Source organism: Siniperca chuatsi, linkage group LG20 (assembly GCF_020085105.1).
Source record: "Siniperca chuatsi isolate FFG_IHB_CAS linkage group LG20, ASM2008510v1, whole genome shotgun sequence".
In the NCBI taxonomy this organism is placed as follows: Eukaryota; Metazoa; Chordata; class Actinopteri; order Centrarchiformes; family Sinipercidae; genus Siniperca; species Siniperca chuatsi.
Genome location: NC_058061.1, coordinates 5,687,467 through 5,703,241, shown reverse-complemented (window position 1 = coordinate 5,703,241; position 15,775 = coordinate 5,687,467). Strand labels below are relative to the sequence as shown.

The window sequence follows — 15,775 nt, the reverse complement described above, 5'->3', positions numbered from 1 at the left end:
GATTACACAGACAATACCTCTTAGTAGGTTCAATCTTTTCATGGGGTTTGCTTACAAAAAGAAAAATATAGAATAATTGTCAGTCTTATCCTTAAAACACTGCCTGCTATGAGCCTGATTTACATGCAAAACTGTATTGCAGCAGTTTCTGTGGTTAAGTGATATGGTTTAGTCTTTCATCTCCTACCGAAATCTTGCATCTTAAACAGAACTATTCATTTCAGCACTACAGTATACAGTGCAGTACACAGCTCGCTTGCCCAGTTGCTATTTTTTGTGTGTTAGTGCCAGACAAAGATAAGCACTGCCTCTTACAAGAAATAAGGAGATGGGGTGTCTGATTTATTTACATATTTTTGTGGTTGGATGCTATGCCTTGCCCAGTACTGCCTGAGGTTACTTAAGCGTGATGTGGGCTCAGCTGGAGAGTTGCTCTGCAAATGTGTGTGTTGGTGCTTTCAGTTTTGGCTGCCTGGCAGAGTAATGGCACTTTATTTCCTGCGACTATTTTCACCAGGAGAGGCTTAATATCCAGCAAGCACAAGTAATTAGAGCTGCAACTAATGATTATTTTAACTATCGATAAATCTGCTGATTATTTTCTTGATATTTGGTCTATAAAACATGAGAAAACAGTGAAAATGTCATAGAAAAGGTTTCAGTCGTAGTCATCTGGATCCTGTTTTCAGAATCAAGACGGTTCGGCTCCCATCTGGACGTCATTCTCAATTGTGACAAAATGGGACGGGAATTAGAAATTTCAGCTACTCTGTGTTACATAAGCCCTGCCCTCAGGAAGGAATCTGCCTGAGTATCTGTTAATAGCTAGTTTCACCTGAAACTGACCTAATAGTTTCCAAGATGGCCCAGTAATCAGTAATCAGGCCTATTGTTTTCTGGCTGCATCTACCTCATCACTGTGAAGTACCTGATTAGCATGTGATTGGCGTGACCAAGGTGCTAATACACTGTGGTAAATGTTGGGCAGATTGAATCTCAGACCACCATTTCTGTTCAAAGAGGGGTTTCTCTTTTTTAACAAATATGGCTTCCTTGACGCCCCGTTCAAACCAACTCTTCTCTCTACTTAGAATCTTCACCTCACTGTCTTCAAATGTGTGGTTTGTAGCTTTTAGATGCAAATGCACGGCGCTCTGTAATCCTGAGTTAGCGTGTCGTCTGTGCTGATAAAGTCTTTTGTGAAGTGGCTGTTTGGTCTCACCTATGTACCGTTCTTTGCAGTTTTCCTCACTGCACTGAATGGAGTAGACTACATTGCTCTGTTTTTGCGTGGGTAACATGTCCTTAGGGTGAACGAGTTTCTGTCTTAAAGTGTTGCCTGGTTTAAAGAAAACAGGAACATCGTGCTGTCTAAAGATCCTTTGTAGTTTTTCAGACAGTCCAGATACATAAGGAATGGAGACACCATTCCTTCTTGGTTCTGTTACACTTTTGTCCTTTTAACTTTGTTGATAGCCCAAGTAGGATAACCACAGGCTGAGAGTGCATTCTGGACATGCCTTTCCTCTTTCTTCTTACCCTCTGAGCCGGTGGGCACTTCTTGGGCTCTGTGTTGTAATGTGAAAATGTCAGTAACAATTTCCTAGAGTCCAACAATTTCCTAGAGTCCAAGGTGACTTCTTCAAATGTCTTGTTTCGTCCAACAGTCCAAAGCCCAAAGATATGTTTTTACCATAACAAGGAAAAGCAAAAAATACTCACATTTCAGAAGCTGGAACTATAAAATGTTTGGCATTTTATCTTGAAAATTGACTTAAATGATTAATCGATTATCAAAATTGTTGAAGATTAATTTTCTGTTAATTCACTGATATATTAATCGTCTTATCGTTAATAGTAATAGCTCCAACCTCTGACTGCTATGCTTGATTTAAATAATTTTTGGGCAGCCACCATTGCTTATACATGACTGATATTCTAAGTCACCTCACCTCTTAATTATAATAATTACAGTACAGTATTTCCTGTCAGCACCACATGGTTGATGGAGGCGGCAGTATCTCCTGCTCACACACTGAAAACTGATCAAACATCATACAGTAGATAAAAAGCTGAGTGCTGTAAAATGCATATTAGCTTAGGGAATTAGGGAAGTGATCAGCTAGGCTGACCTGAAAACTTCACTCTTGACTGCATGTGGATGTTGCAGCAGCTCTGTGGAGCATGAAAATGCTAACATATTGAGGTTTACCATGTTTACCACCTCAGTTTTAGCATGCTAACATTAGCTAATTTTCACAAAACACAGCTGAGGCTCATTAGTTTTGCAGGTATATGGTCATAAACCAAAGTATTGGATAAATAAAAATTTTGACCTGATGATGGTGCTAGATGACAAGCCAGGGGATCACAAAACGTATTACAATTCATCCTGATGCTGACATGAATGTCTGTACCAAATTTCAAGGCAAACCATAAATTAGTTGAGACTGTTCACTCAAAACCACAAACGTCAACCTCATGGTGGCGCTAGAGGGAAAATCAGGAGATCACCAATGTCCATAGGACACATCATGTGGGAACCATGACTGTCTGTACCAAACATTGTGCCAATCCATCCAGTACAGTGGTGATATTTCACCGAACAAGTGAAAACTTTGACCCGCTGGTAGCACTAGAGGTAAAGTCAGGGGATCACCAAAGTCATTAGGATACATTCTCCGGGGACCATGAATGTCTGTACAAAATTTCATTGCAATCCGTCCAATAGTTGCTGAGATATTTTAGTCTGGACCAAAGTGGGGGATCAGTCAAACCCACCGAACGACACACAGACATGTTGACACTGCTATGCCTTCCCTAGAGAACCGTAGAACCTCACAGCGTGGATGATACTGTTGTTCAGCAAGAAAATCCAGTCTAAACTAGAATTTTAGTATTTTTATGACTAGCTATAAGAACCAATATGCCTTCCCAACTGTGATAAACAAGCCACTTCTGGTTCCAAGCACACACACACACACACACACACACATGTACAGACAAAACAAAAGCCCATATACTGCTTGTTTACTTTTTTCTCTGCATTTTACATTGTTAAATCACATATTTTAGTATATACTTACTAATCTTTTGACTTGATCTTTTGAGTCAATACTAACATTAAGCATGGGGTGCTCTTCTGCAACTAAACAAACCAAAGACAGTGATATCTAATACCATCAATAAAATATGTGAAATCATGTGGCAAAACACCTTCCATCCTTACTCATGCCCAATAAAATAATCAAACTAAACTTTTCTGTGTACACTGTGGCTACCATACTAATATAAATTTCCTTCTTTGGTATGTGCACATTTACTGATCCATAAATGAGAGCCAATAATAGGCATTATCGTAGGCATTCATTTTCACTTCCTTTTCACATTGTTCTGTTTGACAAATGTCAGGATAGATTCAGAGGCTACTCACTTTTCAAAAAGCACAAAAATAGAGAAAAGTATATTTGTGGTATCGATACTGAAACTCTAGTATTGTGTTGGCACAAGTATCAGAAATGTCAAACAATACCTAGCCCTAGACCTGATTATAATTTGGTATCATATACTGTAAATGTTTGTTGTTATCCTACAAATTGTCTCAAAGCCCCCCAAAAATGTATTTCAACCCCCCTAATGTTCAGGTTTACAACATTGTTTCATTTGTCGCTAAAAATGGAACATATGTGAATGACATTTGACAGGTTTTTAATGTTAAAAGTGTGGGCAGTTCAAAGTTATTTTGGTTGGACGCTACAGTGCTCTTCCGCTCATTTGCCTGACAGTAAACCATGTGTAGTGACAGACAGCACACCCACTGGTGCAGATACTTCTTCTCCTTGTTCACAACATTTTCATGACTGCAGAGAGGTTCAGACACACGTGTGGACATCAGCGTTGGAGATATTTTTCTTTTGCATGTCACTATGCGCTGGTTTCTGGCTGGATACTGTGGGCTTGCTTTGATCAATATCTCAGGTAAATGTAAACTCTTGCAATATGATCAATTGAATTAGTGACTGAAAAATTAAAATGATGCAAACAACAATTACTGTCTTCATACTAAATGTTAACATTAGCAAACCGCTGAATGTTATTACAGCAATATAATTAGCCTAAACATTTCATAAAGCTTTACGCAGTCATTTAATTGTAATTTTTATGTCTGTTTATACAGCTTCACTGCATACAAGTGTTTTGCATGTTATTTTTGACTCCACAATACCATTACTTCCTGGCCATCTGTGGGGGAAAGAGGAAGTTCTCTTCTGAGACAAAGACTGATATCTTCTTGTTTATCATATAAACTGTATACAGTATACCTAGACCAAGTTATCCCATTTTATTAACTGACCATCAGATTACTTTATTTCAGACTTGTAGTCTGTTTTTAGAGGAAGATAATGGCAACAACAGATACGAAAGAAAAGGATACACATTTTGAATTAAAAATATACTCTGTATAGCAAACATTAAAAACAAACTATTGCATAAACTACTTATTTCCAACATGGTTATATAAACTTGAACAACAAAATCACCATAACTTTGATGTATAACATGATGCAGCTTTAGGTTGGATTAACCAATGCATTACTTCTATTATCCTCCACCTTGTCCTACATATACATTTATACAAAACATTCCTTTTCACTGCCTGACATGATGGTGATAAACACATGACTACCAGTCCTGAAACGATTACTTGATTAATCTAGTAATGCAACTAACGATTCGTTTGATTACAAGTAATCTGACGATTGTTTTTCAGATAAATAGAATAAATGTTTAGTCTATGAGAAATTTCTCAGAGCCAAAGGTGACTTGTTTTATCGAACCAAAAGTCCAAAAATTAAATTTACAATCAATTAAAAGCAGCAAATCTTTACATTTCAGAAGATGGATTAAGCAGACTTTTGGTCCATGATATCTGCATGTTGTCTCACCCTACAATAACAACATGGTGTTCAGAGCTGACACAATTAGTCGATTCATTTATTAGTCAATTTACAGAAAATGTATTTATGTCATTTATCAAGTAAAATGCCAAACATTCTCTGGTTGCAGGTTTTCAAAGATAAGAACATGCTGCTTTTCTGTGTTTTATGTCATTGTAAATTTTACATCTTTTGGTTTTTTATGTTTGGTTGGACAAAAAAAGCAATGTGCAGCCATCACCTTGGGCTCTGGGAACTTCTGCAGGGCATTTTTTTTGTTTTACATTTCTCTCACATTTTATTCACTAAATGATTACAAATATAACAGACTAATCAAAAATAAAAATAATTATTATTTGCAACACTAATAATTACAATTAACATCCTCATCACTTTAAGCAACTGTAAGTCTCTGCATACTTATTTTTCGATACCTACACCTCCATAGGTGAGGAGTATGGGCATAAAGTAAGCCCAAAACACAAAAACATCATTGGATATGATTTGTATAACTCTAACATCCCTTACGTCAACTGTAAAATTATGACCAAGATATTTGACCTCACTTATGACTTTAAGAGCACCTCTGCTGCTTAAGTAGAACTCGTAATTTTCTATCCTCTTCACATTAAATGTGATGTCAAAACCAGCATCATATTGGGGGCATACAGTATACTTATCAACTGCTGAAGACCAGCACTGCAAGGACAAAATATAGCCAAATCATCTGCATAAATGTTTGTCTAGAGAGATTACAGTAACTACTGCTGTCACTGTGTCACACTGTCCCTCAACCTTCTTTTGTCTACTCAGTGGCCCTGAACCAAGCCCCGCTGGTCACCCAGCAGCCCCGGTTCTATGCTGTGAAAACTCGCCGCTCTGTGGGCATTCGCTGTCTGCTCTCACGGCCACATCTGTCACACAGTGCGCAGTGGTACAAGGCTGCTAAGTACGATGCTGAAAAAACAGAGGTTGTGGCCGGACAAAGGATTAAAATTGTAACCAATGTGCCCGACAAAACCTTTCTCTTCATCCATGATCTGTACGTAGAGGACAGTGGAGTGTACTTCTGCAAGTTAAACAACAGTTTATGGGGACCTGGGACCGAAGTTCAAGTTGTCAGTAAGTGGCTGGGACAACATGTGTCTTATGCAGACCTACAGACACATCTTACTTTGAGTGGTCATTTATTGAGGTCTGTACTAGTTCACTTTTGAAAGAAAAAAAAAACACCACCAACACACACATCTTTCCTCTCACAGGACCTTTTGACCATAAGAAGGCACTGTACAGGACCAGGATGAAGGATGGTCTCATTATCCTCCAGGGCCTGCTGTTGGCTGTGTGTATTGCTGCTATACTGCTACGCAAACGAAACATGGTGAGGAACAAGATGAACAAAACACTTGAGACAAATCTGTGCTTAACCAGACTGCACGGCTGTGTTTAGTGCAGGACTTGAATAGGAATTAGATGGAATAGAAATGAGGATGTGCATAACAATATTCATATTCAGTGTCAAGATCAACTAAAAATCAAGGTAGAAGTAGATGAGACAAACGTCTTTTTTATCAGCTTTTTTTTAAAAAACAGAACAGGCAAAAGATCTGACAAAATGTCTACAACACTATAGACATGTTGACAGGTCCAAGCCAAAACATAGGCCTGCCTGCATTTGGCTGGTGGTTTGTGTGCACGGTTTTAACTAAGGCAACAACTAATGATTATGTTCATTAATCCTTAAATAACACTTGTGATTTATCAATTAATTGTTAACAAGTTCCCTGAGCCCAAGGTAAAGTCTTCACATTGCTTGTCTTGTCTGACCAAAAGTCCGAAACCCAAAGATATTCAATTTACATTTTTATAAAACAGAGAAACACTGCACTGCACACTACAGCAGACAACAACATTCCCAATAAATGTCAGGACATGTTTTGTTATTGTAAAGGTTAGTCATGATCGATAGCTAAATGGATAGAGTACTATAAATTGCAGTGTTACAGCAACTATGCAAATGAGGTTGTTAAGAGGCAAAATATGATAAAAATCCATAAATAATTAGCAATAACTACAATATAAAAACAAAAACCTGAGAATAAATAAATAAAACTAGGACCACTGTGTGCTGTCTCTTGCATTGATTAGCTTAATCAAATTCACCTCAGTACCACCTGTAACTGTACTTATAAAGCTATTAAAACAACTAACTACTGCTGCTACTTTCTACATGTTACGTGCAAAGCTACAAACCGTTTTACACAGATAAATACCACTTTGCTCACCAGACACATGTTGCAAAGAAACAGCACATCTCTGCTATCTCTGCTAGCCAGAAGTGCATTGATAATGATAAAGAATGAATGCCAGTGGCCATTATGACTATATAATATATATATATATATAATGAAATATAGTTGCCTAGCAATAACTACACTAATCTTGTGTGCATCAGAACCTTCTTTTTTTACATAACTTGTGACAAGTTACCAGAGCTGCTCAAGCTGAAAGATAGCACTTACCTAATTTAGTTCAGTGTATGAAGCTTTTTTACACCGAAAGCGCTAATGTTAGCCACCAAGAAGTTAGCCTCCAGTGCGGTTTCCATAGCAACAGTTCTGATGTCTAAATGATAGCCACACTTGATAAAGTACCTCTAGTGAGCACTTTTCTGTCCTTCCTTAAGGGGTTTATCCATTTCCTCAAAAAAGGTTTACCTTTCTGCCTTTGGTGAAAGGGTATACTGCTGTAACAGGTGTTGTTACAACCTAAAACTACACACATTTTAACGTTACCCATTTTTCAGCACATTTTGAAGAAGCACAGCTAAGCTAGCTAGTCTTGATTAGAGTGTTCCATGATCTACTTCACATTGCCATTTCCAACAGTTACTGCCAAGGCCAGAGTCACATATTTTTCACCTTTATATTTGTTCATTTTTGGTGTATTATGTACACTGCATTATTTATTTCTCTTTTTCATGTCTTCTTTCTTTAATTTCAACAGTCTGAAAAGGGGGACAGCATATACGAGGAGCCTGAAACTGATCACATCTACGAGGTTTGTTGGGAATGTCTCTATTTTACAGTAATAAAGACAAAGTCATTTCTTTTTGCCATAAGTGGTTATTTACTGGTTGCATTTGTGAAGACATGTCACAGTGAACACACATCACAGCTGTGTGTGTTTTACATAACAATACATGTGCAAGAAAAAGACAGCAGGACACACACACACACACACACTATCATCAGTCATGCTTGCACCACTGAACTCAAAACCACAACTTTGATCTTGTTCTGTCGATGCAGCTCAGTTTTTGTCATTTATGAACATGAACCTATAAAGTAGGATATGTGGAAGTACCTTTAGTTTGCTTTTATTGTATGAAAAATTACACAGTAACACTGGAAAGTAAAATTTGTGGGTTGAAAATTGGATTTTTATTGCTTTTGTCTTCTCATAAACATCATAGAAGAAGAACTTTTATGTATGATTTTACATACAAAAATTTGGGCTTAGAGTGCTTTACATTAATATACAAGAAAACAATTAGCAAAAGGAAGCAGACATCCTAAATACATGGACCTCTACAGTCAAAAACAGGGAAAGTCGAGAAAAATACTAAAGGATTTATAATGAAATATAGTAGCCTAGTAATAACTTCAAGTTAAAAGGAAGTAAATAGGAAGGCACTTTAAAGACTCCACTGATGATTACGTTCCAGAGTTTGGGTCCAAAACTGCAGAAGGTAACTTTAATATAGCTGTTTGACTAACTTTTTGGTACAAGGAGCAGCATTCAGTACAAGCTGCTATTGATTTACACTTTTTTGGGAGACCTGAGGCTTTGCAGTCATCAAGTCTTCTTCTAAGAAAAACATGAACAATCTTCTCGTTTAGTGAGAAAATGTCTGACATGTTCTTAAAATGAGAGAATGCTGTTTTACCATAATAATGTGAAATTTAATGTGCTGCGATGGGATACTCAGTTAATTGTGAGCACAGTTTCTCTCATGGAACAATAGTTGTGTTAAACAGTGTGATGAAATTGTAGGACATTCATAAACTCCATAACTCAAGGTTATAACAGTAAGGAACAACAGAGATATTAATACTAATTGCATTTAAGATATTTAAATGTCAACTACTCTGCTGTGACATTTAGCAGCTGCATATCTTTATCTTAAGAGTCGTGTCTGAATCATTCACTATGCAAAATAAAGCTGTGCAGAAATGCCCAAACATAGGCATGAACTGTAACTTTAACTAGGATTTCTCAGAGCCACGTGGGACTTAAACATATGTTAATTGACTAAAACTGACTTATTTCCGTCTCTCAGGGCTTGGCGATTGAGACATGTGGAGGAGGTCTGTATGAAGAACTCTCTGTGTATGCGCAGGCTGAAGGAGCTGAGGCCCCATGGGAGTGAGACTGAACTACTATTAAGATGACGAGATGTCAAATATACAACCTTACAATAACTTACGACTAAAATTATACATTGTCTAGAGTCCTTAATGGGCCTGCTCAGATGGGGAGATTTGTCCTTTTCTTCTAGTACAATGTTTGTTGGTAAACAGCTTATTCTAACATGCTTGCTACTGTATATGTGCACATGTGCTGTTAATTTTATGCTATTTAGTAACACTGGATTGAATTAATCAGATGTGATTTCAAGTCCACTGAAGTTTAAAGGAACCATTCTACAACTGAGACTCGACAGCTGACATTTCAGCTGACATTTTTGGTGCTTCAAGAGGCTTTTTTTTTGTGTTTTAAATAAGAAGTGCTGTGTATGATTTTTATAATCTTTCTCTCTCTCTAATTATTTAAGAACATGCTCATCACAAATCTTTGTGAGAGAAAATGTTACATAAATCTTGTGTGCATCAGAGCCTGAGCAAGGCTCCACTTGTTTCTGTTGTGTGATTATATTAAACAATCTGTATACCTGTGGTTTATGTAACAGGAATAAAAACAATAAAAACATTTTCATTTGCTGGAGAAAGATTTTATTTTACTACAGCAAGTTGATCAACAACATAGTAATTTATTAAGACACTGGTTGGGTGTATAATATAATATCAGCCAAGCAGCTAATAAATACACAAACAATTAATCAAATAAATAAATACATTAATAAATAAATGTTCATCAACAATGATAAATACATGATCAACTAATAAATACGCAAATAGCTCAATAATTAAATAAATAAATACATTAATAAATAAATAAATAACTGCATGTAAGCAAATAAATTAACACATTCTTAATCTGCCAGACAGATTTTAGTTGGTGGTGAGTAGAGATGAAACCAGCAGGTCTGCTCTCATCAGATGCTCTTTGATTTCCTGCCTGATCAGCTCCCAGGCTTCAGCACTGTGGCCCTACAGACAGAAGAATATTATCATTAAAACATGATAGATACTGACATGATAGATAGATAGATAGATAGATAGATAGATAGATAGATAGATAGATAGATAGATAGATAGATAGATAGATAGATAGATAGATAGATAGATAGATAGATAGATAGATAGATAGATAGATAGATAGATAGCGGTAGTTGTGGATTACGACTAACACCCAAAGGAAGCACAGCATTTGAGGCGTGCTGATGTTGTTGCTCTATCTGCTGACACGCGAGGACTTAATGTTCCCTGTCCTCTGCTGCTCTCCGAGACAGTTCCTGACAACACAGCTCAAAAAAGTTTCAATCACACACTCCACAACTTGTAAACTGTGTAGTAACTCAACCCCGTTACCCCCACACTTTAATAACAATAACTTACCATTTGTTTGCTTTGTTTTTATGTGTTTGTTTCAAAAAATGATAAACTGCATGAAGATGAAATGAAGTAAATGTTAAAACATAGCCTACTAAATCAGTCACATAAAGGTTTAATTAGATTGTGGCAAGTGGTTTTCCCTGGTGGAGAACAATCCATTTCTAATACAACTAAAATCTGGAAATACAGTGATATTCAATAATCAGATGCTTCCTTGGTTCAACAGAGGGTACCATAGTACAATTATTGATTAGATTTTGGATTTTACCTGTTATGGTTGTAAGTTACCTTCCCCTATCTAACCAACACTATTCTCACCTGTTATCACAAACATTTATGTAAAACAGGAGATATCTGAGATAAAATTTGGGAATCAATTTTCACTGGTAAAAAGCAAAACTGATGTACAATGTGAATCCAGTCCGTTCCAGTGTGTAATAATGTGATAAAAACAATAGCCTATTTTATAAAAACAAGATAACATTAGTGTAACTCTATTCTTATTTTATTTTATATAGTTCTAATTATGTATTTTCTACTTTTCTCTCTATTTAACTGTACTTATTTCTGTATTTGTGTCCTGAATTTCCCTTCTGGAGATAAAGATGTTATTCTAAATTAAGTCAATAAAAAGGAGGATAGTAAAATAATGGTCAACAATCATAAAATTGTTTGATTTCCAACATATTTATTTTGTTTTTAAAGGGACAGAAAGCCTACCTAGAATATTCACTAAATAGAAGAATGCTTAATTCTTGTCCATGAGCTGGATAAAAACACATCAGACAAGAACAAGGAAAATTTAATTTAAAATGAAACCACAAAAGTAGATGAAATGCCAAGTGGATGGATGGATGGATAGACAGGAGGGTTTCCTGCCTATCTATCCATCCATCCATCCATGTGTGATCATAGAGCTACAGTACATATATCAGACAAGAACAATAAATGTTAAATGCAATTTAATATAACCATAAATGTAGATGAAATTATGAAATACAAAGGAAATCCTCCTGTTCCTTTACATATGTGTGCTCATTCTTCAGAAAGCGTCATGATGCGTGCTGTTATTTCATCATATCGTTGTCTCTCTGTTCAGCTTAAAGATAGACCGGCTAGACTGCTACGTATCTGCTCTAAGAAACGCTTGAATTAAGTTTTCAAACTGCACATATTAAAAGGATGTTGTCTCTGGCTGGAACTCATTAAAACGAAAATGTGCATCTCTTTTGTTTATGTGACAGGAATAAAAACAGCAAACACATTTCCATTTGCTGGAAGAAGTATGATTTTTATTGGCTAAAACATAAAAAATATATAGAAAAATATTCCATTTACTTCAATGCAAATTTAAAAAATAAGCATGTTCATCAACATTGATAAATACATGATCAACTAATAAATACGCAAATAGCTCAATAATTAAATAAATAAATACATTAATAAATACATTAATAAATAAATAAATAACTGCATGTAAGCAAATAAATTAACACATTCTTAATCTGCCAGACAGATTTTAGTTGGTGGTGAGTAGAGATGAAACCAGCAGGTCTGCTCTCATCAGATGCTCTTTGATTTCCTGCCTGATCAGCTCCCAGGCTTCAGCACTGTGGCCCTACAGACAGAAGAATATTATCATTAAAACATGATAGATACTGACATGATAGATAGATAGATAGATAGATAGATAGATAGATAGATAGATAGATAGATAGATAGATAGATAGATAGATAGATAGATAGATAGATAGATAGATAGATAGATAGATAGATAGATAGACTTACCATTTCCTGTAGAACATGGCGTGAGAGTCTCTTGAAATACATGTGCAGCTTCTTGTTCTTCTTCTTGTGGCCGTGGCTCCCAATCTAAATCAATAAAAAGTAAAAATGATTTTATCATCTTTGTTCATTCATTCAAATGAATCTTCATTACACAGTCCCCACGGCCCTGTTCACTTGGCACATGTACTATTAATTGATCCTTTCGGTCAACAGGATTTAGTGTGACAGGAATCAGTCAAAGGACCCTGATGCATGGCTTTAAGTTTTAAATGTAAGGGAACCAGTCAGGTCACGTTAATCCGCACTGAGACTCACACAGGAGCGAAGGCCGTCAGCCTGCTGGGTCACAACATTGACAAAGTTCTCCACTGTGTTCTCCTCCCATGATGCAGAGCTGTGATCCTCCTCAAACAGGGCAGCCGTCTCCTCCAGAACCTGACCTATGAAACCAAGTTTGTCCTCAGCCTGGAAGAAGAAGAAGAAGAAGAGTCACAGATTACAACAGGGTTACATTTAGGCCACTTTTTGACAGCTGTTTCCAAAACTGGAAAAAGTAAGAACAGATATAATAACCTCTGCAAACCATTCCTCTCGTAAAAGGAGCAAAAATCAAGTCACATCTTTGACGTCTTGTATTTGCATTTAGAAAAAAGTTGAGGATGACTTACTGATGCTGTGGATGCCTGGCTGTACAGATCATTAGGGAAGGCCGCAGTGTGCTTCACTTCAGCATCCTCAGTGCTGTTAGTGGAGTTATTAGCCTGCATCACACACACACAAACACACACACATCAAGAGTTGAAGGACAGGCAAATAGACTCTGAAGACTCATCCAAGAGAGACTTTAAACAATATGCAAATGAAGTACACTCACCATCTTGTCTAGTAGATCCAGAGAGTTTTCACTGTGCTGTTTGAATTTGTGATCCATCCATCTGCAGCTTAGCGAGGAGCCTGCACTGTACAGACCGAGAAGCAGGCAAACAAAGAAAATCCTGTTGAGCATTTTTAGAAACTGTGGTAGAAATTGCCTTTGAATGGAGCAAATACTGATTTCTCTTGTGAAGCAGCTGTTGTGTAGCAGCAGACCTGCAGCGCCTCATTTATAGCAGAACGCACCTATTTCAGTTTCCATACACCTGTGGGAAACACACACTGCGGCTTTCAAAAAGCCGACCTCAACATATGTATAATGTCTCACATTTCGGATTTGAATTAATGTCCTAATGAAAAGAAAACTCTCACAATAGAAGCACAAACAAATGTCGCATCAAAGTTACAATATGTTGAACATGTTTTTCAACATGTTGAAAAAGGCTCCTATGTTGTAACACCATAGAAAATGGATATTACAGAATACCTTTAAAACATAAAGACAAACACAGCTCACTAATCAGAATATTGGAATAGTTTACTACTTTTCGATATCGGAAATTATGGGATTGTTAAAGAAATATTACTGCGAATTTAGAGGCCAAATAGAAAATAGTAGACGCCCACAATGAATTATCCTTGAATGAAATCTCCGTCACTGCTAATGATTTTAGCCTATTTTAATATTTATTTACCTATTCAGTTTTGCTAGTTTACACTGTTTCGAATTTTGCAGATTTCCGATGATGTCATATTGTTTTAATGCCGTCATCACGTCCCTTTGGGTCTGCACGCTGCCCAGTGCGACGGTAAATGTATTTAAAAAACGACATCATTCTTACATTGTTGGAATTGCATCATTAGTTGAGTGTGGATTCATAATAGTCAATAATAAATACTCGTGCAGGCGTCCAGTAGGTGCCAGAAAAGAGGGATTTCCAACAGAGAGAAAATGAAAGCGTCTACGTGGCTGCGGCCTGAAGCTGTGACGCTCATTTATATGAACTGGCCAGTGACATTTCACGTTGTTTTAACAAGAGCATGGCTGTTTAAACGTGAGAACCAGCCTGCGGAGATGGGGATTGTCCTTCATCTCTTAATTTACAGATTCGATTAATTTCAGCCTGGTATAAATAAATATGGAGATCACATTGTCATATTAGGACTGTAATTCATGAAATGGCGGAAGAGGATAAACATGTGTCTTAAGATAAGATAAGAGTGACATAGTGGTGTGATTAGTAGCAGCAAAGTCAGCAGGTATAGTATGTGTAAACAGCAAACCCCAGACTAATATATAATATGATAAAGTAATAATACTTAGTGTTTGTATGTATTAATATAGAAATATTATATAGTATATAATGCAATGAAACAGTATAACATATTAACACAATACAGTAGAATAAAGGCGAGTATGCAATAAATGCAGTATACAGTGAAATGTAGTAATATAGTATAAAATATACAGTATAGTACAGCAGTGTAACATAGAATATCAAATGTAATATAGTGTAGTAAAATATGTAATGTATAATATTTGCTTTGGTTAAGCCTTTTTTTTAACTTTTGTTGTAATTTGTATTTTCAATTTGTGTTTTGTAGCATGTTGTTTTTATTGCATTGCATGTGTATTAATTTCAAACACCCATAAAGGCAAGAGATGTGAATCAGATGAGGCTATTACTGTAAAACTACAGTACATGTGACATTAGTTTATTCAGTGAATGCTCTTTCTATCCCGTGCATTAAAAACAAACATAAATTGAAGGGTGTCAAACTGATGATAAATCATATAATATAGACCTAAATTATCCTTTTCTAACAATAAAAGCCTTGTCTTCAAATGAAGCAATATCTACTTGATTGACACCTCATCACATGTTTTGACTTTAGTATGAACATGTGGGCTTTTTATATAGTCAAGCTACATGTATTTTAATTATATATACTTTATTTTATGTATGAATCTTTTAGCTTTATGAGGTAAAACAATCTATTATTTCACAAAAAAGCAAAAAATAGACAACAATCATTAATTTTTGCAACAAAAGTATTTGTTTTTCTTTTTAATCTTAATCATTTTCTGGCCCCTCAAATTTAACTTCCTCTGTACAAATTTTACTTAGATTTCTTATTTAGATAGATGCAAGCTAGATAGCTAGATAGATTCTGATATCAGTCGATGTCAATGAGTTTAATGTACTTGTACTTTACTTGAGTATTTCCATTTTATGGTACTTTATACTTCTCCACTACAACTCAGAAGCAAATATTGTACTTTAAACTCCGCTACATTTATCTTGATAACTTTAGTGACTTGTTACTTTGCATGTTCAGATTAATAATACAAAATATAATCTTCAAATAATTTATGAT

At 36.1% G+C, this 15,775-nt stretch overlaps 2 protein-coding genes across 5 annotated transcripts; one reads left to right on the top strand and one right to left on the bottom strand.

The window, feature by feature from the left end:
- Window positions 1-3,789: 3,789 nt before the first annotated feature.
- On the top strand, window positions 3,790-9,940 carry cd79b (CD79b molecule, immunoglobulin-associated beta). The gene is made up of 5 exons (XM_044178640.1): window positions 3,790-3,978; window positions 5,751-6,059; window positions 6,200-6,318; window positions 7,944-7,997; window positions 9,280-9,940. The coding sequence occupies exons 1-5, from the start codon at window positions 3,927-3,929 to the stop codon at window positions 9,367-9,369; spliced, it is 624 nt and encodes a 207-aa protein (XP_044034575.1). The 5' UTR covers window positions 3,790-3,926; the 3' UTR covers window positions 9,370-9,940.
- Window positions 9,941-12,210: 2,270 nt separating this feature from the next.
- Window positions 12,211-14,253, bottom strand: LOC122867624 (interferon a3-like). 4 transcript variants are annotated; one of them, XM_044178643.1, is made up of 7 exons: window positions 14,092-14,253; window positions 13,613-13,662; window positions 13,398-13,482; window positions 13,192-13,284; window positions 12,839-12,988; window positions 12,524-12,607; window positions 12,211-12,353 (listed from the first exon to the last, which is right to left on the bottom strand). In XM_044178643.1, exons 2-7 carry the CDS (start codon window positions 13,624-13,626, stop codon window positions 12,255-12,257), a joined length of 525 nt encoding a protein of 174 aa, XP_044034578.1. In that variant the 5' UTR covers window positions 13,627-13,662; window positions 14,092-14,253; the 3' UTR covers window positions 12,211-12,254. The 4 variants fall into 4 exon arrangements, with proteins under 4 accessions (XP_044034578.1, XP_044034580.1, XP_044034579.1 ...); XM_044178645.1 differs by lacking the exons at window positions 13,613-13,662; window positions 14,092-14,253 and adding an exon at window positions 13,984-14,001; XM_044178644.1 differs by lacking the exon at window positions 14,092-14,253 and having other exon boundaries at window positions 13,643-13,735.
- Between the last annotated feature and the right edge of the window lie 1,522 nt (window positions 14,254-15,775).

Excerpts from the sequence above, each read along its gene's own strand:
- cd79b (XM_044178640.1), top strand. The coding sequence starts at position 3,927 with ATGCGCTGGTTTCTGGCTGGATACTGTGGGCTTGCTTTGATCAATATC. Across the intron at positions 6,319-7,943 it reads TGCTACGCAAACGAAACATG|TCTGAAAAGGGGGACAGCAT; the intron begins GTGAGGAACAAG and ends TAATTTCAACAG. Across the intron at positions 7,998-9,279 it reads AAACTGATCACATCTACGAG|GGCTTGGCGATTGAGACATG; the intron begins GTTTGTTGGGAA and ends TCCGTCTCTCAG.
- LOC122867624 (XM_044178642.1), bottom strand. The coding sequence starts at position 13,529 with ATGCTCAACAGGATTTTCTTTGTTTGCCTGCTTCTCGGTCTGTACAGT. Across the intron at positions 13,285-13,397 it reads TGGATCTACTAGACAAGATG|GCTAATAACTCCACTAACAG; the intron begins GTGAGTGTACTT and ends TGTGTGATGCAG. Across the intron at positions 12,608-12,838 it reads CTGACGGCCTTCGCTCCTGT|ATTGGGAGCCACGGCCACAA; the intron begins GTGAGTCTCAGT and ends TTATTGATTTAG.